The sequence below is a fragment of the Archocentrus centrarchus genome, chromosome 5 (assembly GCF_007364275.1).
Source record: "Archocentrus centrarchus isolate MPI-CPG fArcCen1 chromosome 5, fArcCen1, whole genome shotgun sequence".
NCBI lineage: Eukaryota > Metazoa > Chordata > Actinopteri > Cichliformes > Cichlidae > Archocentrus > Archocentrus centrarchus.
This window is the reverse complement of record NC_044350.1, coordinates 15,284,960-15,309,261: the sequence shown is the minus strand read 5'-3', so window position 1 is coordinate 15,309,261 and position 24,302 is coordinate 15,284,960. Positions and strand designations below refer to the sequence as shown.

General features: G+C 41.7%; 2 protein-coding genes across 2 annotated transcripts; both read right to left on the bottom strand.

The window, feature by feature from the left end:
- Nucleotides 1–2,366: 2,366 nt before the first annotated feature.
- LOC115780356 (cathepsin Z-like) lies at nucleotides 2,367–7,226 on the bottom strand. The gene is made up of 6 exons (XM_030729509.1): nucleotides 6,983–7,226; nucleotides 4,934–5,097; nucleotides 4,568–4,747; nucleotides 3,997–4,147; nucleotides 3,208–3,370; nucleotides 2,367–3,106 (listed from the first exon to the last, which is right to left on the bottom strand). The coding sequence occupies exons 1-6, from the start codon at nucleotides 7,111–7,113 to the stop codon at nucleotides 2,981–2,983; spliced, it is 915 nt and encodes a 304-aa protein (XP_030585369.1). The 5' UTR covers nucleotides 7,114–7,226; the 3' UTR covers nucleotides 2,367–2,980.
- Nucleotides 7,227–8,401: 1,175 nt separating this feature from the next.
- LOC115780357 (probable aminopeptidase NPEPL1) lies at nucleotides 8,402–14,588 on the bottom strand. The gene is made up of 6 exons (XM_030729510.1): nucleotides 14,501–14,588; nucleotides 13,744–13,844; nucleotides 13,392–13,515; nucleotides 13,106–13,282; nucleotides 11,450–11,560; nucleotides 8,402–9,297 (listed from the first exon to the last, which is right to left on the bottom strand). Exons 1-6 carry the CDS (start codon nucleotides 14,570–14,572, stop codon nucleotides 9,139–9,141), a joined length of 744 nt encoding a protein of 247 aa, XP_030585370.1. The 5' UTR covers nucleotides 14,573–14,588; the 3' UTR covers nucleotides 8,402–9,138.
- Nucleotides 14,589–24,302: the final 9,714 nt, after the last annotated feature.

Sequence of the window (24,302 nt, the reverse complement as noted above, 5' to 3'; positions counted from 1 at the left end):
TCACACTCCAACGCTTGTGTCGGAGAGCAACTTGGGGTTCAGTATCTTGCCCAAGGATACTTTGGCATGCAGCCCAGAATCGAACCACCAACCTTCCAATTAGATAACCTGCTCTACCAACCACTAGCGGAACAAATCAGAGCCGGGCCGGGGGCGGGGCAAATGGCCGGGCCCTTTATACCCAAATAATAAAGCTCATCATAACATCATTTTATAACATACACATGCCCAGAACAGCGGGAATGTGTATGTTATGAAGTGCCACTCATGTTAGCTTAGTCCGTAAAAATGCTCCACTTAAGGCCTTTAAGGGCCGTTTCACACCGGATGCGCTGCGTAAAAACGCCATGAAATTCCGAATCTTTCGGATGCGAACCTGTCGTGTAACCTACATACACACCGGACGCGCTGCCTTTTTGCGACTAAATTGCCCCCATAAAAGGCACTGTGAAAGAAAGGAAGCCGACATCAAACGATGATGTAATGAGGTTGTGGTTTTTCTAAACAAGAGAAGGAAGAAAAAGAGATTCTGGGTTCATCCAACACATTAGAAAGCGGCAGCAGGGAGAGTTTCATGGTTTGATCCAGGAGTTGAAGCTGCACCACGGATGCTTTCGCGCACATTTCATATCATCAGTGGGCAGTTGTTGTTGACAGAGTTGGGATCACATGTGAGGAGGCAGAGAATAATTTCAGAGAGCCGACTGACTCAGAACAGCGTGTAGCTGTGTGTCTGAGGTAAAATAGTACGAGTTTACTGTTCCCACATCACTGTATATTCAGTACATCAGTGCGCGTTTTGAGCTATGAACTCGCATGTTGCTAAATGCAGCGCTCTGATTTATTCGCAAAAACGCAGCGCGTCCGGTGTGTATGTAGGTTACACGACAAGTTCACATCCGAAAGATTCGAAATTTCATGGCGTTTTTACGCAACGCATCCGGTGTGAAAGGGCCTTTAGCGTGAAAATAAAGCCAGCCATGCAGTACAACATCTTATTCAATATTTTACACCTACTACATCACTAAAGTCAGTCGGTCTTGTAAAGTTTTGAGCAACCATGACTCAGTCCTGACTGTGGCAACCTTTAAAACCCCCATGTAAAACATGAATGATGGGTGATGTATAGTGGGTTGTATACTGTGCACATTGAGCCATGCATATTGCGATATAATCAAGACAGGGTCTTCCTTCTCCACCTCGCCTCGGACGTGACAGAGGCCTGGCTACCTGAAATCTTATTCTCCTCTCCTCTCTCCCATCCGGGCCCCCGCTAGCCCCTCCCAGCCCCTCTAGAAGCTCCGCCCCTTGTGTGTGCCTCAAACAATGCAAAGATGCTTCAGATCATTGAGGTGTGTGAGCCTGTGCATGCAGGTGTGTAATTGAAAGCATTGCACTTTTCCAGGAGAGGGCGCTATAATTGAAGCTTCGAGTAATTAAACTATTTTCGAACCATTTGGCTCAAGTGGTTCAGTGCTTCACAAAAGCTTCTTTTTCTCATCACTAGTCTGTGGTCCCCACCTGCAGAACCACTCCTTTTTGAGTGTGTCTTGCTAATTGCCAATAATTTCCATCTGTTGTCTATTCCATTTGCACTACAGCATGTGAAATTGATTGTCAATCAGTGTTGCTTCCTAAGTGGACAGTTTGATTTCACAGAAGTTTGATTTACTTGGAGTTATATTGTGTTGTTTAAGTGTTCCCTTTATTTTTTTTGAGCAGTGTATTAAAATCACCATGTTTTTGATCTTGTAACTAAAATGGTTAACCTTATCAGGAGCACTGAATCGCAGACTGTCGCACTTTTGGAGGAGCCTGAGCCTGGACCTGGTGACATAGGCTACTACACAGCTGTCAGGTGGCTCAGCCTGGTGTGACTGCACCAATGAATGAACTAAATACCAAAGAGCAAGGCAAGGGCCTATTTGCAAGTGAAAAGTACAGCCTGGTGAAGGCTTTTGAAAGAAAGTTGCAGTGTCTTTCAAACCAACTGGGAAGCAACACTCTTACACACACGCCAATAATGAAGATGTTTGTTCTCTGTGGATCTTCATATGTGAATATTTTCAGTGATGAAGTTGAACAAATCCAGGTACAGATCCTCTCTCAGTGACAATCACCTGTATGCTGTCCTTCAGATTTCCAGCTGAGATATACCTGATTTGAAAGCATGCATTCAAGTTCAAAATAGACTTGATTTCTGTTACTTAACAGGAGAAATGGAATATAAATTTTTTTTTTTTTAACATATTTTACCTTTATGTATCTTTTTCCGGTTGTGTATCAGTGCTGATATGAAGAGCATTCATGTGGTGTTGATAACTTTGCAAAAGCTTTAAATACATTTCAGAGTGACTGACACTCAAAAGACAGCTGAAGTGTTTATTGGCAGTTTGTATTTAAAAACAAACAAAAAAAAAAAATCCTTACATTGAAATATTTCTGGTACAGATTGTTCAGTGTGAAAACAAACACCAAATTACACAATTCCATATTCGACTTAAACTGTACACAAAGGCACACAAAGTTCATTTCAATTCTTGCATCCATCATTGTGTAGTGCAACATTGTCAGTAAACTGCTTTCTTTGGTTGAATCACTGAATTTACAACTTAAAAATCAAAACTCTTAGTTTACTCTGATGACTATTGCATGGCTTGGATTTTTCTATAGCACAAAAGTTTGTGTCAGACTGATATACATCACTCCTCTCTTTCTGTTAAAATCTTTTAAAAGTTTACATCTCTTAAACAGCCTGCAGAACTCTCTGTGATAATCAGTTTGCATCAGTGTAAGCAAGTTCGATATTCAGCTGGAAGACCCTGGCAAAGATTACTAGTTAAAAAAAAAAAAATTGTACTCTAAAAACAAAAAAGAACCTGAACTTTTTCCCTTTTCAACATTAAAACATAAAAAGCTTTCATTTGCTACACACAGGACGACATCAGAGCGTCTACTGACAATCTGACCCTGGGCTCGTCTAGAGGTAGTTTTTAGGCACAATTGGGTCTCCGTACATGCAGTCCTCCTCTATGGCCAGGTTGTATGTACTGCCACTTCCTCCCTTATAGGCACTGGTCACAATCCTGAGCCAGCCCTTTTCACCCTAAGGCAAAAATATGATGAAGAAACCAAGATTTATTTATGTATGTATGTTATATATATATATATATCAATCATTGTTTTGGTCACCAAACAACAACTCACCCACGGCTCTCCCCAGGAGTTGCGGACGACCCAATATTCCACATCGTCTTCCACTCCCCATCCTACCACTGACAGAATGTGGTTGATGGAAGGGTACTCCTGGTATTCAGAGTAGAGACCTCCAGTGTATGCATCCAACTTATCTGTGGCCATAATCCCGCAGCTAGAAAAATAAATAAATAAATAAAAATCAGCCACTGTTATGTAGACCTGCACAGGAACAAGGTTAATGTTCTGCTGCACTGTCAACATTTATGCAGCAGATAACTGAGTGCTTTTAGAGGAAACACTGGACAAATGCTGAGACAAGTGATTTTAAGCCACAGATCCTTTAAATTCAGATGCATGGGAAATGCACAAGTTAGTATTCTAGCTGCACCGTATTTAGTACCAGATCACACTACATAATACATTCTTATATAATGTGCTTATGGTAACCACACTGATCATTATACTCTATGTTTAATACCTGCTTCAGAATGTGTGTTGAGTGGAAATAGACTGTAAAATGGAACCAATGCTTCAGAGGGAGAAAAGACAATTGAGCAATACTTTTTTAAAAATTACGTGGTTATAAAAGATTAGCTTTTCTGGAACAAATTTTCACTCTCTTTTTTAAAAGATTTAATTTTGACTTTTTAGCCTTTATTAGACAGGAAAGTATGGAAAAACCTGCAAGAAATGGTCTGGGCCAGAGTAGTGTGCATTGTATGTTTGGGATATCTGGGATGTGGTTTATTATTACACTTGAATTTTCAGTTTTTAAAAACATATGAAAAAGCTGCAAACCTGATCGGTCCATTAGCGTAAATCTCTGCCATCATCTTCTCTCTCCCGCTGACTGAGCCGTAGTCTCCCACCTTCCACAGAGTGTAGTTCTTCACAATATTGCACACTCCAAAAGTGGTGCAGGTGCCACATTGGTTGAATGGATCACAATCTTTAGAGAGAAACACAGAACATACATAGTTCAGCCTCACAGCTTTCCACAGGGACATGGGGAACACTTTGGCAATAAAAACCTAAATTTACTGTCCTGTATCACATTATGATGAAATCTTTCCATAAAGTTCACTGATCTGAATTACTGCATATTTTAAGGAGTCTGCCTACCTGGTCCTAAGCACTTAGTGAAATACAGTAAAAGTCAATCTTGTGCATTTTAGCCGACATTGTATAAATAGCTTTTAATGTTAAGAAGCACACCTATTCCTGACTGATCAGGGGTTTGGTAATAAGCAAGCATTCATCTGTTTTGCAGGAGTGCCCTGAGCCAAGACAGGCTTTCCTAGCTTAGCATAGAGTAAACGTGGCCACACTGGTGCATGTTTGTTTCCATGTAGGCCATAACAAGAATTACCCTGATCTATAGCCTGGTAGTTGTTGCAGGTCTCATCTGGGATCCCGTGTGTGTTAGCATACTCCCAAACTCCACTGTGATCTCCTCCATGGCACGATCCGGCGTCACCGCAGTCGATCACATTCTGCACAGACAGATAGGCAGACGGCCACACTGCTTTCCGCTTAATGTTGATGCGATCTGAAGGGGAAAAAAAACATATAAAGCTTTCATGCAAATGAGAAATAAATAGCAGCCGTCACTTTGTGTTCACCACTGTCCCTTCTAGGGAAAGAAGAAGTGAAACTACCAAACCTGTGTCATGATCTTGTGATGTACAACATGACAGCGATTAAGCCTGAATAGTTGAACTTTGCTGAGTCATACCTGCCATGGCACTGGTGCTGCCATGTGCCCAGCAGGAGCCACAGTACTGGGGTATGTGCTGGTTGCGAGTAGTGCTGACGTAGTTGGTGCCATTGATGTTCCTCCAGTCCCACGACTTGGGCAGATCAGAAATGTTTAAATACTCGTGGGGACGAGGTGCGGTCCTGTGAACACACATGCCGTCAGCAACACACTCCGTGCACACAGTTACTGGATCAATCTTGTGTTTAAGTTTGAAGTCCCCGCTTCCCGTCAAAAGTGATCACTTTTTGCAGTTTTACGTCACTGTACGTTGTGCCTCAGTTTGGGATTTTTGTTAGGACAAAACAAGCAATCTCAGGAGGTCCTTGTGTTCTGTTACTTACAGCCCTAAATGATTATTTAATTGTACATTCAACGGTATTACTTAATACCATTTTTTAAATTTAATTTGCATTTAAATGTTTTTCTGCTAAATCTGTTGCAGACATTCTTACATATAAATTGGCTGTCTCCCTTAGACTGGGCTGTACTTCAGCTACAACATATTAAGTTTGTGTAAAGCTTTTCTTGCTTGTCTGTTTCATTTCCTGTCTTTAAAAATATATTTTAAAGTCAACATGCAGAGGAATTTTTATTCTCACGTCTCTGACGTGCAAAACCTCAGACAGGGTCACAGCTGCAGTACCAAATGAGGAGACTGATATGGTGTCCTCTCTCAATTCATACCAAGTACTACTGTTCACGCAGCAGTTACATTCATATGCAAAAGTCTTGAGCCACCCCTCACTTCTTTATATTTTGCTTGGAAAATGGGAAGTGGTTGCAGTAATTTAATGAAACGTGCAAACATAAATGGAAATACAGTAATTCTTCTTTTGTCCTTGACTTGTCCAGTTTCTTGAAAATGAAATGAAACTTAAAAATGGATAAATAGTATTTTTGGTGCAAAAATGCTATCGTATGACAGTCAAATTGTGTTACCTGTGTGTGTGTGTGTGTGTGTGTGTGTGTGGGGGGGGGGGGGGGGGGGGGTTTCTCTCCATAGATTCAACTAAAGAAACAACTGAACAAATGATGTTTCAATGACAGGCTGCTAGTAACATTGGCTCTTTTCTAAGTTGTCTGTTGTGTGTAAACATAGAATTGGTTCCCTTGAGTAAGGTGGCTTTTTTATGCTTGAATGATTGGTAGTGTTTAATGGATGGCTTAAACAAAAAACATTCCTCTAAAAATGGTCGGGTACAAAGACTGGACTTAAAATGACGGAAAAAGCAACCAATGTCCAAAGAAAACCTTTGAAAGTCCTCACAAAGCCTGGAGAACTATTGTTCAAGTCCACTTTAAAAAAAAAAAAAACTCCAAGAAAGTTTGACTCCTTGGAAGAAAATGTAAAGAAATGAGGGGTGGCTAGAGAGTTTTGCACAGCAGTGTACATGCATCATTAACACATCCAATATCTATATTTGCACTGACCTAAAATCAGTTTAAGTTCAAACTAAATATCTCAGTTTTATCTTTTAATAGCTTCATGTTATCGTTTTTAATTTCACATGAAAGGCTTAGATTTAGCTTGGAGACACCTGAAATAATAAAACATACCTGAAATAAAATTGCAGTAACTGTTAGTATTTGGATGGTAACTAAAAATGTAGGTGTTCTAGTCTTTGAGGGTTGAGAGCCGAGCTGCAGGGGAAAACAAGAGCAGGTAACTTCCGTGAACTGAAAGGCCAAATCTCGAGACTCCCAAAGGCAGAAAGAGAGAACAAGTTTTTCACTGGAAAAAACTAAGAGAAATTGAAACTAATGTTTTGAACTGTCTCATGTTTCCATTTAATCTACATTAGGCGCGTTTATATTTAGTCAAATTTGTGAAAGAATTAATGGTTAAGAATTAATATTAAACTATAACTTGTCAGTTAAGGTTATTTAGAAAAACAGTTTCGCTAACGTGTGCTTGTTGCTAACCTCAGCTAGCTACTTACATAATATAATCCGCTTCGCTTCATACTTTATAACTCTTTTGGTAAGTTTTATTTAAAAGGCAGCATAAACCTGTGTTGAACTTACCGCAGTCCAAAGCCGTCTTTCCTCCGTGGTGAGGGGACATAGCATGGCTCCTTCTGCTTAAAAAACACTCCGGCCGATACCTCGGATAGCACGGCCGAAAACAGCACAACCACCACGACTGTGAGAGCCATCTGTGACACCGAGTAGGGTTTTAGTGACGGGACACGGAGCTACTCGGAGGAAAAACACCCTAATAATGAGTTTGGGTGGGCGAACTTAACACTGATCAACCGGCGCCGACACTAGTCACATGACCCCGCCCCACGTGCTTGACGAGGAAATCACAAGTCATGAACACATCACAGATAACAAAAACATCAGGTCCAGGCAATGATATAACTTAGCCTGCAGTACAGATTAAGCTGGGAAACGCGTTGCCCAAAGTCCCCCACCCCCCACAATATAACTAAAATGTATTATTATTCTTAATTAGCAAGGTAAACTCCTTAATCACTAAAACCTTAAAACTGCAACACAAGAAAAGTGACAGAAACAACATATTAAGTACCGTGTATTGTATACATTAAATATATTTACTATGTTGCATTTGCAACCTCATCGTGGTTACACAAAGCTATCCCCTTGGTGTCACAGTGGTAGTGCAGCTCAGTTTTAACAGTGCTGTGATAACAGTGAAAATCATCAAGTCATGGACAAAGTCAGCAACAATACTCAGATAGGCTGTGCTATTTAAATGATGCTCAGTTGGTACTAAGGGCCCAAAATGTACCAAGAAATATCCCCCACACATTACACAATCATCACCACCACCACCAGCAGACTGAACTGCTGATACAAGGTAGGATAGATTCATGCTTTCATGTTGTTTACACCAAATCCTGGCAATTCTCCTCTAACATCAATAAGGTAACTGGATATTTTCTCTTTTTCAGACCATTCTCTGTAAACCATAGAGATGATTGTGTAGGAAAATCCCCATAGATCAGCAATTTCTGAAAAACTCAGACCAACCAGTCTGGCACCAACAGTGCCACATTCAAATTACTTACATCACGTTTCTTCCCCATGCCAATGTTCAGTTTGAACTTCAGCAGGTTGTCTTGATCATGTCTATTTACCTAAATGCACTGAGTTGCTGCCATGTGAGTGGCTGAGCAGGTGAGCAGCTGAACAGTGTCTCCTTGAGATGACTGTAAATTGGGGGGTTTCAAATAAAACTGAGTTGAATGGTATCTTTTTGGCTATTTTTTTTGCTGTGTCTGCTACAAGACGCAGACACAGCAAACCACATGACAAACAAGAAGAACTTTGCACATTTGGTTGTATTGATTGTGCTGATATGTGAGGAAATATTTTCAGGTCCCAACTACCATTTATTTAAACCAAAAGCCTTCAGCTACACCGGTTTACAGAGTTTGCTGTCGGCTTTGTAGTGAATGACTCTACAGGCACACAGAGGACAGCTGGCACCGCCTTTATTGAAGGACAACACTGTCATATGAATGGAAAATAAACGTGCTGGAAACTAATGCTTCAACTTACAGTTAACATCTGGTGTGTTTTACGCTGACAAGGCATGTCACCAGTCATCTGACATTATGAAACCGCTAAAAAGTGCAGTGAGCACTCATTTTGGTCCAGAGATTAGGCAGTCCAAAGATACATAGGGTGAATACAAAGCGGTTACCAAAAACACATCTATCTTTACTGATCTTGATCCAGTAATCTTCATAACTTTTAAACAAAACATGTACGGCATAAACCTTGATTTGCATAAAACATGAAATTCCTACTGATAAAGTGGACATTTGAAAGCAATATTTGAGGTACGAGGTAAAACTTTTAAACTGCATTAACTGTAGAATCTGTTAAAAAAACAAAAATACTGAATTAAAATAACCCACTTTGCTTAGGTTTTAATATAATCAATGAACTGAATAATGAAAAAGCTCAGGAGTTGATCAGCGCACCTTGTACTGTACCAAGTAATGAGGACAAATGAGGGCCTGTGTTTGATCACAATCATCTATACATTTGATTTACTTTATCCTGTTTGAGTGATGTCAAACGCAGAATGCCAACTCGGCTTTAAACATTTTAACTCTAAATTTTAACTCTAAATTTGACAAGCACTTGCTTTAACAGTTTGAGTGTGTGGTGGCACAGGAGCAGTCAGGGAGTGAACCGTGTCATTTTTACACCAGTCTTCGTCGCTTGCAGTCACGTTCCATGCGGTCTTCGGACATGTTGGCGGGTGCGCCCAGAGGAGAAACTTGGTTCAGCATGGAGTCATCGGATGCCTGACCAAACAGGGCCATGAGCAGAGCAACACCAAATCCCGTGGCACGCTCCCCCTGCGCAGACACGAACAGATGATTAAAACTGGTATCATAATCCTCAAGTCGCACAGTTATTACACTGGTATTACAGTTATTACACCATTCAGTTATTGTTGCTAAAATCTTCAGTTGATCATAAAAGGTTGCCACAATAAAGCTGTTAAATCCATTTCTAAATATAAAAATGACAAATATGGAGAAAGCCACTCCTCTTTATGAGCTGAATCACATGACAGAGTATCAGGTAACCACCTGCGGGGAACTTCTAGAAACATGTTTGAACTAAAAAAACAAAATACAAAAAGTACACAGTCACAACCAGTAACCTCAGATTATCTTGATCTCTTCAAAAACAACAGTGAGTTCACAGTGATTGAAGAACCAAACATCAGAAACCAGCACCTCTAGTTTCTGTGCAACAAGGAAACCAGACAACTGTGTGCACATCTCTGATACAACGGACCTCCTACTGACTGTATGCTGTAAGACATTTACTGCCACCCATGTGACTCCTGTTCTGCATGCCCCATCTCACTGAAAATATTTCATTTCATTTTTGTTTTGTTTTTTTCTTTTCTATTTTTCTTTTCTCTTTCTCACTCTTTTTTCCTACCCTTTCCTTTCTACCTGTCAAGCCTGGTGTAAATAAATAAAATTAAATTAAAATACAAACATTAACAAGAGTAGCCTATTGGAAAACTTACAGAGCTATTCTTGGAAAAGCAAATATATTTGGTACACCAGAGCATTTGGATCATATTCTGATTGCGAAAACTGCCGGACATGACAGGCTTTAAAAAAAAAAAAAAAAAAAAATTTCATTTCACTGGGATGACTTGGCTGGACAGTTTGGTCAATAATGGTCAAGTCTGAGTGAGATTGTAAATCAGAGCGTATGCTCCTCTCAGCTTTACTCATGCTTGCAAAGTTTGCACATTTTGTTTTATATGCTTAGTTAAAGGTTTCTTTAATGTTTAACTGACAGGTCATGTGAGGCTTTACAGTGGTGTTTGGTGCCAACTTCCTCATTCAGCTGACTTCCTTACTTTAGTCATAGTTCATACCGACCCCAGTTGTTCCAAAGCAACACAACATTTTCTAATATTGCTGCTGCTAAATCTGTATTCTTCTTAACCATCACTTTGTAGTGAAAAAAATAAGAACAAATTCAACATGTAAACAGCTGGAAGTCTTACGTCAAAAGATGGCTTTGCACGCTCTACATACACACATATATAAATGTGAGCAGGAGCAATGAAGCCAGCAATCTGAACAAGTTTAGTGAGCCACTACAATACCCATCTTGAACTTGAAGTATGCTGTCAAGCTAGTAAGCAGAAAATATGCCGTGTTCTTTTTGAAGCAGGAAGTTGGAAATTCTGAGTTCCAAGTTGGAATTTCCAACTGGAATGCCTGCCTAAGTCGAAATTTCCCACTCAAAGTCAGAGAAGCCCCACGAACCCCAGCTTCACAACTCAAGATGGCAGCAGTGTGGGTAAACAGTAGTACAACTGAAAAACTTGTACTGACTTACTAAATCAGTCATTCACAGCAACCAGGTTCTATTCATGAACATGCTGCAGCGGTGGTTTTCAGTGCACTGCGTTTTATTATTAGTGATACACAAAAGCCTCTACCTTGCTAGGAAGAAAAAAACAGCCTCGGTTTCCTGACTACTACAATTAATTCAGACAATTAAAGGTAAACACAAACAGGCTGAAACACAGCTTCTTCCCTCAGGCTGTGAAAGCCATCAATCCCCCACCTTCAGCCAACCTATCCACCCTGATGGGCAAACAGTGGAATTAATGGACAATCATTGATTCGAATGGACAATCAGTGAACTCCACCCCAACCCCAACCCCCTCCCGCCAGCTCACCACCGATTGCACACGTCACTTTAAACAATCTTAAGCATGTTCTACTTTTTCCTAGTGTTGATATATTTACTTTAATTTATTTATTTATTGTTGTTTTGCATATGCACAGTTTGTTTTTTTTAAATCACTGTCGCAGAGGGGATGCTAAACTGCATTTCACTGTTTTAACATTGTTCTTGCATTGTTTTTATCAGTGACAATAAAAACGCTATTCTATTCTATAACACAATCAAGCAACATACTGATTTATTTAAAGTTATCTACACAGCAAAGCATCAGGTACTCACAGCATGAACAGGAGAGGCAATGTCAACATGGACCCACACACCAGACCAATCAAAGCCCAGGTGAGATGCAATAAAGAGGCCAGCACAGGAGCTCTGGGCATTCTCTCGATCCTGTCAATGCAAGAACACACATACCTCAGCAACCAACCTTAAATTAATTATAACAGCCATTAAAAAACAAACACAAAACACACTACTTAAATATATATCAGAGCTATTCAGAGGAACCACATAGAATTATTATACAGAAATCCCCATCTTTTTAAATTTGGACTTTCAGAAGTGCACCTAGAAGGACAACCTTTGGAAATGTTGGAAAATCATGAGAGACTCTGAAAGCTTTGCATGTATCCTTGTTTTGTTTCTTTATTTTGTTTTGTACTTTGGGACATAAGCATTGGTTTAAGAGTCAACCCACATTTTCTATAGTACTTGTGGACTGTTTCTGTAAGTAAAAAAGTCAAGTTCCAAATAAGATATACTCAAGTGTTCAGGTGCCACTCTGACAGTACTGAAAGCTCTGATATGAGCACAGAAAACTACTGTTTGTGCATACTGTTGCTATGCTGATCTCCTTAATGACAGCGGAATTAAGCAGCAAAAATTTTACCATATAAGAGAGAAAATTAATGTGTGAACTACTAGAAAACTATTTGGTCACACTGGTTATTGACACCCTGGCACACAAAATTTACAAAACCATTTAGTTTACAGAATCTTCTGGGGTTGTATTTTGTTTGCTTTCTCCTCTTTAGCAAAGATAATTGGTTTTGTGTGTGGTAACAACTCCAAATGACTGAGCTCACATCTCTCCAGGTGATTGTGTAATGTCACTTACAAGAGTCACATCTCCCAGACTTTGTCAGTGTCAAAGGACTTCGGTCACTGGACTCTGGAGAGGCCAATCTATGACTGATAGTGTTCTCACTGAGTGTTTTTCAATCCAGGTATGTTCTCACTGTATTGGCAGCGTGTTTGGGATCATTGTCATGTTGAAAAATGAAGCTGCTGCCAATCTGATGTTTTCCAGACGGTAATGCATGGTGGAACAAAATCTAACTACTTTTCTGTGTTCATAATTACATCAATTTTGACAAGATCCCCAACACCACTGGCTGAAATGCAGCCCCAAACCATGACAGAGCGTTGACAGTGTTTTACAGATGGCTGCAAACACTCACAGTCGTATCTCTCTATTGAACTCCTCTGTACATAATGATAATGATTTGAACCAAAAAAAGGAGTGATGAGTCTAACTTTGACATAAAAGCTGTTGCCACTGATTTTCAGTTCAGTTCTTGTGTAATCTACTTCAGCCTATTCTCCCCATTTCCCTTCTGTAAGAATGGCTTCTTGACAGCCACCCTTCCATAGAGACCTGCTTAATGAGACTTTTTTTTTTTTTTAAAAGATATTTTTTGCCTTTATGTGACAATGTGGCAGTGAAGAGTGGACAGGAAGGAGGAGGACAGAGAGAAGGGGAGGATATGCAGCAAAAGAGCCGCAGGTGGGACTCAAACCCAGGCTGCTACACTTCAGCCATGGGACTGAGCCTGTTTTGAATTAGATGATAAAATTTCTGTCATTCCGATTTTCTTGTGTCTGATTTAGATTGTGTCTTGTCATGTGTGTAGATTTGAGGAGTTTACCACTTACTGCCACAGAGTTCTTCATGTCAGCCATGGCAGAGGTGAACTCACTAAAGTGCAGTTCGGGGCAGTAGACCAGAGGGTGAGCGAGATCTCCGCTACTGCGGCCTGCGCGCACAACTGCAGCCTCCCACTGCTCGCTGTTTGTCATCACAGCTGCATGGTACTTTCCTGTGGAGATTCCCTGAATAACAGACACAAAGAGGTTTCAGCTATAAAGTAGTACCTGCCTGACAGTACAAAATTTGCTGATCTGGGTACCTGCTGTGGTTGGTTTAGAAAGAGTCACCCACCTGTGCCCCTGTCAGTGTAGCCATATCCAGAATAATATCAGCTGACAGGTCTTTGCTGGCATACACCACTCCATCAGCCAGCACCAGCCTGCCCTCTGCATCAGTGTTGTTGATTTCCACCGACCTTTAGAAGTAAACAGACTGAACATTTATACCACGGCCCACCTTCATTCTTCCCGATTTAGCTTGGAAAATGATATCGGACACAGTTTGTGTGCAGTCATACCATGACGGCACAGAGAGTGACTGAGCAGCGAGTACAACTCAAAACAGGTAATTTAATACCGAGTGTTAAATAAAACTCCAAAGTAAATGAGACATTATTACTTAAAAAAAAAAAAAAAAGTCTCACTTTCCAGAATAGAGTATGTGGATATCATCAGGTCGCGTGGCTGTGGGTCCAACTGAGTTCTCTGCGAGACAAAACACTGCGTGGAGATTATCCTTAAAGCCCTGAAGTAAACAGAAAGAGTCTGATCAAAAGACACGTTAGAGCCACACAGCCACAGAGGTAACTAACAGGCCTAAAGTGTGGTTGGTGACTGCCTGAAAACCACCAACTGCTAGGGAAAAATGAGCGTTCTGACTGGTTGGTGAGTGGTTGCAGGGGGTTGCTTGCTGACACACAGTGCTGCACCTAAAATCATCCTTGGGATCGCTTTGCTCGATAGATTTCTGCAGCCAACTAAGCGGTAATGAAATTTAAGAGCAAGATGCAAACTGGTAACAGAGCCCATTCACCTTCAAAGTAAAACCTGCACCTTTTGTTGGCTTCAGTGGTAAGTCACAACTTTTACTCTGAAGGCAAACAGCCTCTGTTTCCAGTTTGCATCTTGCTCTTGCTTGACTAGCAGTTAGCGAGCATTTGCAGACAGGTCAGCGTCTTCCGTGCAAACTACTAAGAACCAAAGCAATCACAAAGAGCTTTTAATGCAGCACTTTCTTTGTGGCTGATTTCACCCAGCAACACCCAGCAGCCACTCATCAACCAGCCAGGGAATACTCATGTTTTCTTAGCAACCAGTGGATTTCAGGGTGGGTGGTGTGGCCTGTGTGATAGAGGCCTGAGCAGATGTGAGCACTGATGTGGGATCCTTTAGTCCCCTCACCTGTTTAATGGTGGCCTTGAAAGCCCCCAGAATAGCAGCGGCTCCACCACAGTCTCTTTTCATCCCTGGCATTGTCGTCTAGATGAAGGGGGGTGGGGGAAAAAAAAAAACATTTAAATGTGATGGATCTCGACTACAGTGAGCAGGACAGTAACCCAGTTGCCCATTAAGAAAAGTTTTTTAGCTCAACTAGTGCATGCAACAGCAACTACCTGTCAACAGATTACTGAGAAGTGACTTAGAGCTTAATCTAAAAGATCAGTGTGCAGGTTTCCAGGATCACCAAGACCGCCAGAGAGTGGATGAGCTTATTGAAAGGTGGCAGACTGAAAAGCACCAGACACACTGAGCTGTAGAATTAAATGCTGGTCCACAGGATCACAGTGAAAATTAATGTTTGAGGTACAACAACCAATTCTGTGCTAGCACACCATGACTGAGTGGCTCAGTGCACTGTTAAAGTGAAATACATTGATTAAGCCAGACTTTGTTGCATTTTACCACTTGATAAACAACTGGAACAAAATGTTTATTCCTCCTAAATTATATTTCTAAAGACATAATCTTTACCTATCAGCTAACCAAATAACACTGCATATTTAGGGCCCGAGCACGAACTGTGCGAAGGCCCTATTGTAATTGCTTCGTTTATTATTATTATTAGGGCCCGAGCACGAACTGTGCGAAGGCCCTATTGTAATTGCTTCGTTTATTATTTTTATTAGGGCCCGAGCACGAACTGTGCGAAGGCCCTATTGTAATTGCTTCGTTTATTAGGGCCCGAGCACGAACTGTGCGAAGGCCCTATTGTAATTGCTTCGTTTATTAGGGCCCGAGCACGAACTGTGCGAAGGCCCTATTGTAATTGCTTCGTTTATTAGGGCCCGAGCACGAACTGTGCGAAGGCCCTATTGTAATTGCTTCGTTTATTATTATTAGGGCCCGAGCACGAACTGTGCGAAGGCCCTATTGTAATTGCTTCGTTTATTATTATTTTTTTTTTTTTTTTTTTTTTTTTTTTTTATTATTATTATTATTATTATTCAGGCAAATGAATTGGCTTTTTGGGGGCTTTATCATATTCAAAAACTCATGAAACTTTGCACATGCGTCACACCTGGTGAAAATTTAAGTATTTTAATGGGCTCGGGCAAGGGCGCGCCCAAATGGCTCGCTAGCGCCCCCTAAACTGGAGCCCCACCGCTGTGTTTCACGTACATGAATGAAACTTCATACACATGTATATCATGTCCAGGCGCACAAAAAATCCTCTGGGAGCCATGCCCTAAACCCAACAGGAAGTCCGCCATTTTGAATTAATTATGCAAATTTGGCGATTTGCAGCCCTCACACTTTTTCTAATAACTCAGAGGTTTTAGACGTTATCATCTTCATATTTGGTTTGTCTAACCTACACCCCCAGGGGAATCTAAATCTCGAAAATGGTGAGTTTTTGCCAAGGGGGAGGGGTCCTTATGCCCCTTTGAACTTTGATCATTCGCCATGAAATTTTGATTGCCTCTCATTCATACCTACATGATCCAATGTGCATCAAACTTCTCCAGTAGGATGAGGGTGCCCCCCTGAACACATACATATGACAATATTTAATATCAGTCGCAGCGCCACCTAGTGGGAACAGGAAATGTCATATTTTACACTTGGAGGTCCAGCTCCAAGGTGGTTTAGCAGAACCATCTCAAATTTCACCTGGAAAGCCTTAAGAACTTGGACTTACTGTGTTTTCAAAACTGTGACTTTTTGACAAAAGGGCGTGACCCTTATGGGACGGCAAAGTTCGATGATTCGCCATGAACACAAAAATGGCTGTAACTCAAAGCCAACTTGCCCAATCTGGCTCAAACTTCAGTGGTGTGATAAGCATGCTGCCCTGAACACACTCATATGCATAAAGTCCATAAACGTTAGAGCGCCGCCTAGTGGCAGCTCGGAATATCTTAAAATAGCATGTTTTTTGAGTAGCCCCGGAGCTACGTTTTATCTACATGTATGAAAATGTACAGGCTCGTGTAGCATACTAAGACGTACAAAAAAGTCTCTTGGACCCATACCCCAAACCCTACAGGAAGTCGGCCATCTTCAATTGAAGGTGTCAATTTTTGCAATTTCCACGCCTGCTATTTGAACGAACTTGTCCTAGGGCATTTCACCCACTGACACCAAATTGGCTCCAGATCATCTACACAAGTAGCCCATCAAATATTGTGGAAATCTTTACAAAATATTAAACGGCCTTGTCACACCAGGCCATTAAATTTGGCCTTTGTTTTTCTCCCTCACCACCAAAATTGTTTGTGCACTTGTTCGCACATGCTTTGTCTGATCAGGCTGAAAATTTAATCACTCATGTACACACCCAGGCTGAATCCATAACTACAGATTCAAGACTGTAGGCGCAATAGCGCCCCCTACAGAAGCAAATGAAAATTTGTATGACCGTCCACAGAATTAGTTTTGCTCTGAAATACATGAAATATCTTTCACCATTCCTTACAAAATCCTCATCTATTTGATAAGCCTCCTGCCCTGAACACATTGATATGCATAAAGTCCATAAACGTTAGAGCGCCCCCTACTGGCAGCTTTAAATATCATAATATACCATGTTTTTTAGCTAGCCCCTGAGTTACATTTTATCTACAGCTCTGAAATTTTGCACACTCATGTAACATCCTAAGACATACAAAAAAGTCTCTTGGAGCCATACTCCAAACCCTACAGGAAGTCCAGCATCTTCAATTGAAAGTGTCAATTTTTGCCATTTTCAGGCCTGCTATTTGAATGAACTCCTCCTAGGGCATTTCACCCAGTGAGACCAAATTGGCTCCACATCATCTAGACAAACAGCCCATCAAAAAAGTCAATCAGACCCATGCCCTATTTTGCATGCTGGAGCCGTGACCACACCCCCAAATATTCCATTGCGTCTATGCCGAGAGCAAAAGATACCTTTTCCTATAAAAGAATTCAACTTTCTAGAGACCCATCACGATCACAAAACCTCCGAGTGCGGCACGGGTCGACGAGCGCCACAGGTCGACGCGCGCGGAGTGCGAGGGCCCGATATCACCGCTTGCGGTTTTAATTTATTATTAGGGCCCGAGCACGAACTGTGCGAAGGCCCTATTGTAATTGCTTCGTTTATTATTATTATTATTATTAGGGCCCGAGCACGAACTGTGCGAAGGCCCTATTGTAATTGCTTCGTTTATTATTTTTATTTTTTTTTTATTTTTATTTTATTATTATTCAGGCAAATGAATTGGCTTTTTGGGGGCTTTATCATATTCAAAAACTCATGAAACTTTGCACATGCGTCACACCTGGTGAAAATTTAAGTATTTTAATGGGCTCGGGCAAGGGCGCGCCCAAATGGCTCGCTAGCGCCCCCTAAACTGGAGCCCCACCGCTGTGTTTCACGTACATGAATGAAACTTCATACACATGTATATCATGTCCACGCGCACAAAAAATCCTCTTGGAGCCATGCCCTAAACCCAACAGGAAGTCCGCCATTTTGAATTAATTATGCAAATTTGGCGATTTGCAGCCCTCACACTTTCTCTAATAACTCAGAGGTTTTAGACGTTATCATCTTCATATTTGGTTTGTCTAACCTACACCCCCAGGGGAATCTAAATCTCGAAAATGGTGAGTTTTTGCCAAGGGGGAGGGGTCCTTATGCCCCTTTGACCTTTGATCATTCGCCATGAAATTTTGATTGCCTCTCATTCATACCTACATGATCCAATGTGCATCAAACTTCTCCAGTAGGATGAGGGTGCCCCCCTGAACACATACATATGACAATATTTAATATCAGTCGCAGCGCCACCTAGTGGGAACAGGAAATGTCATATTTTACACTTGGAGGTCCAGCTCCAAGGTGGTTTAGCAGAACCATCTCAAATTTCACCTGGAAAGCCTTAAGAAGTTGGACTTACTGTGTTTTCAAAACTGTGAGTTTTTGACAAAAGGGCGTGACCCTTATGGGACGGCAAAGTTCGATGATTCGCCATGAACACAAAAATGGCTGTAACTCAAAGCCAACTTGCCCAATCTGGCTCAAACTTCAGTGGTGTGATAAGCATGCTGCCCTGAACACACTCATATGCATAAAGTCCATAAACGGTAGAGCGCCGCCTAGTGGCAGCTCGGAATATCTTAAAATAGCAAGTTTTTTGAGTAGCCCCGGAGCTACGTTTTATCTACATGTATGAAAATGTACATGCTCGTGTAACATCCTAAGACGTACAAAAAAGTCTCTTGGACCCATACCCTAAACCCTACAGGAAGTCGGCCATCTTCAATTGAAGGTGTCAATTTTTGCGATTTCCACGCCTGCTATTTGAACGAACTTGTCCTAGGGCATTTCACCCAGTGACACCAAATTGGCTCCAGATCATCTACACAAGTAGCCCATCAAAAGTTATTCAGGGTTTTGTAGAATATTGAACGGTGTTGCCATGGCAACCCTCTGAATTTGGACTTTTTTCAATTTCAAATTCACAGAGATTCTAAACATCAGCCCCTGGGCTGTGCTTTCTCTATGTACCTGAAAATGTGCCTGCTGATGTAAGATGCTAACATCTACAAAAAACTCTCTTGGACCGATAGCCCAAACCCAACAGGAAGTCAGCCACGTTTACTTTAAAGTGTCATTTTTGCAGCATTTTTCGCCTTTTTCAGGCCTTTTTGCCTCAACTCCTCCTAGGGCATTTGACCCAGTGAGACCAAAATGGCTCCAGATCATCCACACAAGTAGCCCATCAAAAGATATTCATGGTTTTGTAGAATATTGAACGGTGTTGCCGTAGCAACCCTCTGAATTTGGACTTTTTTTCCATTTCAGGCCCAGATAGGTTCTAAACATCAGCCCCAGGGCAGTGCTTGGTCTGTGTACCTGAAATCGTGCATGCTGAAGTAACATCCTAACACGTACAAAAAAGTCTCTTGGACCGATAGCCGAAATCCAACAGGAAGCCTGACATGTTCTAATTAAGGTGTCATTTTTGCAGCATTTTTCACATTTTTCAGGCCTGCTATTTGAATCATCTTCTACTACAGCTTTTCATCCAGTCACACCAAAATGGCTCCAGATCATCTACACAAGTAGCCCATCAAAAGATATTCATGGTTTTGTAGAATATTGAACGGTGTTGCCGTAGCAACCCTCTAAATGTGGGATTTTACTCATATACCACAGTGCACCAAATTGTTACATCTCTGACATACATTGTCCGATCTGCCTCAAACTTCACAGGCTTAATGGGAGGGTAAGGGAGACCGGACACACCCCTCTATCAGCTTTGTTTCACACTCATAACGCCACCTAGTGGCAACAGGAAATCAGTAGGACACTGATACTCATCATCCTATGGTCATTACAGTTTCATTGATGGCTGCAGGCATTACATAGAGCATTGTGACATATTAATTAGTGGGCACTCACCGACGCCACCTAGTGGAAGCGGGAGACGATCGACGCGAAGTACGGCTAGCCTGCTGAGCCGTCAGCAGCCGGGTGAGCCAGCTACTCTCTCGTCTGCGAGAACCTCCGAGCGCGGTTCGGCTGGAGCGTGCCACGGGTCGACGCGCGGCTTGGCTGGAGCGCGCCAGGGGTCGACGCGCGCCGGGTGCGAGGGCCCGCTCATCGCCGCTTGCGGCTTTAATTAGGGCCCGAGCACGAACTGTGCGAAGGCCCTATTGTAATTGCTTCGTTTATTATTATTATTATTTTTTTTTTTTTTTTTTTTTTTTTTTTTTTATTATTCAGGCAAATGAATTGGCTTTTTGGGGGCTTTATCATATTCAAAAACTCATGAAACTTTGCACATGCGTCACACCTGGTGAAAATTTAAGTATTTTAATGGGCTCGGGCAAGGGCGCGCCCAAATGGCTCGCTAGCGCCCCCTAAACTGGAGCCCCACCGCTGTGTTTCACGTACATGAATGAAACTTCATACACATGTATATCATGTCCAGGCGCACAAAAAATCCTCTTGGAGCCATGCCCTAAACCCAACAGGAAGTCAGCCATTTTGAATTAATTATGCAAATTTGGCGATTTGCAGCCCTCACACTTTTTCTTATAACTCAGAGGTTTTAGACGTTATCATCTTCATATTTGGTTTGTCTAACCTACACCCCCAGGGGAATCTAAATCTCGAAAATGGTGAGTTTTTGCCAAGGGGGAGGGGTCCTTATGCCCCTTTGAACTTTGATCATTCGCCATGAAATTTTGATTGCCTCTCATTCATACCTACATGATCCAATGTGCATCAAACTTCTCCAGTAGGATGAGGGTGCCCCCCTGAACACATACATATGACAATATTTAATATCAGTCGCAGCGCCACCTAGTGGGAACAGGAAATGTCATATTTTACACTTGGAGGTCCAGCTCCAAGGTGGTTTAGCAGAACCATCTCAAATTTCACCTGGAAAGCCTTAAGAAGTTGGACTTACTGTGTTTTCAAAACTGTGACTTTTTGACAAAAGGGCGTGACCCTTATGGGACGGCAAAGTTCGATGATTCGCCATGAACACAAAAATGGCTGTAACTCAAAGCCAACTTGCCCAATCTGGCTCAAACTTCAGTGGTGTGATAAGCACCCTGCCCTGAACACACTCATATGCATAAAGTCCATAAACGTTAGAGCGCCGCCTAGTGGCAGCTCGGAATATCTTAAAATAGCAAGTTTTTTGAGTAGCCCCGGAGCTACGTTTTATCTACATGTATGAAAATGTACAGGCTCATGTAACATACTAAGACGTACAAAAAAGTCTCTTGGACCCATACCCCTAAACCCTACAGGAAGTCGGCCATCTTCAATTGAAGGTGTCAATTTTTGCCATTTCCACGCCTGCTATTTGAACGAACTTGTCCTAGGGCATTTGACCCAGTGAGACCAAATTTGCTCCACATCATCTAGACAAGTAGCCCATCAAATATTGTGGAAATCTTTAAAAAATATTAAATGGCCTTATCACACCAGGCCATTGAAGTTGGCCTTCGTTTTTCTCCCTCACCACCAAAATTGTTTGTGCACTTGTTCGCACATGCTTTGTCTGATCAGGCTGAAAATTTAATCACTCATGTACACACCCAGGCTGAATCCATAACTACAGATTCAAGACTGTAGGCGCAATAGCGCCCCCTACAGAAGCAAATGAAAATTTGTATGACGTCCACATAATTAGTTTTGCTCTGAAATGCATGAAACTATCTTTCACCATTCCTTACGAAATCCTCATCAATTTGATAAGCCTCCTGCCCTGAACACATTGATATGCATAAAGTCCATAAATGTTACAGCGCCACCTACTGGCAGCTTGAAATATCATAAAATAGCATGTTTTTTAGCTAGCCCCAGAGCTACATTATATCTACAGCTCTGAAATTCTGCACACTCATGTAACATCCTAAGACGTACAAAAAAGTCTCTTGGAGCCATACTGGAAACCCTACAGGAAGTCCAGCATCTTCAATTGAAAGTGTCAGTTTTTGTCAATTTTTGCCATTTTCAGGCCTGCTATTTGAATGAACTCCTCCTAGGGCATTTCAGCCAGTGAGACCAAATTGGCTCCAGATCATCTAGACAAACAGCCCATCAAATATTGTGGAAATCTTGACAAAATATTAAATGGTGTTGTCACACCAAGCCATTGCATTTGGCTTTCATTTTTCTCAATGGCGACCAAAATTGTTTGGGCACGTGTTCGTACATGCTTTGCCCGATCTGCCTGAAAATGTAATCACTCATGTACACAGCCACTCTGAACCCATAACTATGGATTCAAGGCTATACGTAGCTGCAAGAGCGCCCCCTACAGAAGCAAATGAAATTTTGTATAGCATCCACAAACTTAGTTTCTCGGAAATGTATGAAAATGTGTTTCAACATTCTTGACATCATCCTGATCAAAACCGTCTATCAGACCCATGCCCTATTTTGCATGCTGGAGCCGTGACCCCACCCCCAAATATTCCATTGCGTCTATGCCGAGAGCAAAAGATATCTTTTCCTAAAAAAGAATTCAACTTTCTACAGACCTTCTGTACACCATCACGATCACAAGACCTCCAAGTGCGGCACGGGTCGACGAGCGCCACGGGTCGACGCGCAGGGAGTGCGAGGGCCCGATATCACCGCTTGCGGTTTTAATTATTATTATTATTATTATTATTATTATTCAGGCAAATGAATTGGCTTTTTGGGGGCTTTATCATATTCAAAAACTCATGAAACTTTGCACATGCGTCACACCTGGTGAAAATTTAAGTATTTTAATGGGCTCGGGCAAGGGCGCGCCCAAATGGCTCGCTAGCGCCCCCTAAACTGGAGCCCCACCGCTGTGTTTCACGTACATGAATGAAACTTCATACACATGTATATCATGTCCAGGCGCACAAAAAATCCTCTTGGAGCCATGCCCTAAACCCAACAGGAAGTCCGCCATTTTGAATTAATTATGCAAATTTGGCGATTTGCAGCCCTCACACTTTTTCTAATAACTCAGAGGTTTTAGACGTTATCATCTTCATATTTGGTTTGTCTAACCTACACCCCCAGGGGAATCTAAATCTCGAAAATGGTGAGTTTTTGCCAAGGGGGAGGGGTCCTTATGCCCCTTTGAACTTTGATCATTCGCCATGAAATTTGATTGCCTCTCATTCATACCTACATGATCCAATGTGCATCAAACTTCTCCAGTAGGATGAGGGTGCCCCCCTGAACACATACATATGACAATATTTAATATCAGTCGCAGCGCCACCTAGTGGGAACAGGAAATGTCATATTTTACACTTGGAGGTCCAGCTCCAAGGTGGTTTAGCAGAACCATCTCAAATTTCACCTGGAAAGCCTTAAGAAGTTGGACTTACTGTGTTTTCAAAACTGTGACTTTTTGACAAAAGGGCGTGACCCTTATGGGACGGCAAAGTTCGATGATTCGCCATGAACACAAAAATGGCTGTAACTCTAAGCCAACTTGCCCAATCTGGCTCAAACTTCAGTGGTGTGATAAGCATGCTGCCCTGAACACATTCATATGCATAAAGTCCATAAACGTTAGAGCGCCGCCTAGTGGCAGCTCGGAATATCTTAAAATAGCATGTTTTTTGAGTAGCCCCGGAGCTACGTTTTATCTACATGTATGAAAATGTACAGGCTCATGTAACATACTAAGACGTACAAAAAAGTCTCTTGGACCCATACCCCAAACCCTACAGGAAGTCGGCCATCTTCAATTGAAGGTGTCAATTTTTGCGATTTCCACGCCTGCTATTTGAACGAACTCGTCCTAGGGCATTTCACCCACTGACACCAAATTGGCTCCAGATCATCTACACAAGTAGCCCATCAAATATTGTGGAAATCTTTACAAAATATTAAACGGCCTTGTCACACCAGGCCATTAAATTTGGCCTTTGTTTTTCTCCCTCACCACCAAAATTGTTTGTGCACTTGTTCGCACATGCTTTGTCTGATCAGGCTGAAAATTTAATCACTCATGTACACACCCAGGCTGAATCCATAACTACAGATTCAAGACTGTAGGCGCAATAGCGCCCCCTACAGAAGCAAATGAAAATTTGTATGACCGTCCACAGAATTAGTTTTGCTCTGAAATACATGAAATATCTTTCACCATTCCTTACAAAATCCTCATCTATTTGATAAGCCTCCTGCCCTGAACACATTGATATGCATAAAGTCCATAAACGTTAGAGCGCCCCCTACTGGCAGCTTTAAATATCATAATATACCATGTTT

Excerpts from the sequence above, each read along its gene's own strand:
- LOC115780356 (XM_030729509.1), bottom strand. The coding sequence starts at position 7,113 with ATGGCTCTCACAGTCGTGGTGGTTGTGCTGTTTTCGGCCGTGCTATCC. Across the intron at positions 4,148-4,567 it reads CTACCAGGCTATAGATCAGG|ATTGTGATCCATTCAACCAA; the intron begins GTAATTCTTGTT and ends TTCTCTCTAAAG. Across the intron at positions 3,107-3,207 it reads ACTCCTGGGGAGAGCCGTGG|GGTGAAAAGGGCTGGCTCAG; the intron begins GTGAGTTGTTGT and ends TTTTTGCCTTAG.
- LOC115780357 (XM_030729510.1), bottom strand. The coding sequence starts at position 14,572 with ATGCCAGGGATGAAAAGAGACTGTGGTGGAGCCGCTGCTATTCTGGGG. Across the intron at positions 11,561-13,105 it reads ACATGAAGAACTCTGTGGCA|GATCGAGAGAATGCCCAGAG; the intron begins GTAAGTGGTAAA and ends TTGCATTGACAG. Across the intron at positions 9,298-11,449 it reads TTGCCTCTCCTGTTCATGCT|GGGGAGCGTGCCACGGGATT; the intron begins GTGAGTACCTGA and ends GTGTCTGCGCAG.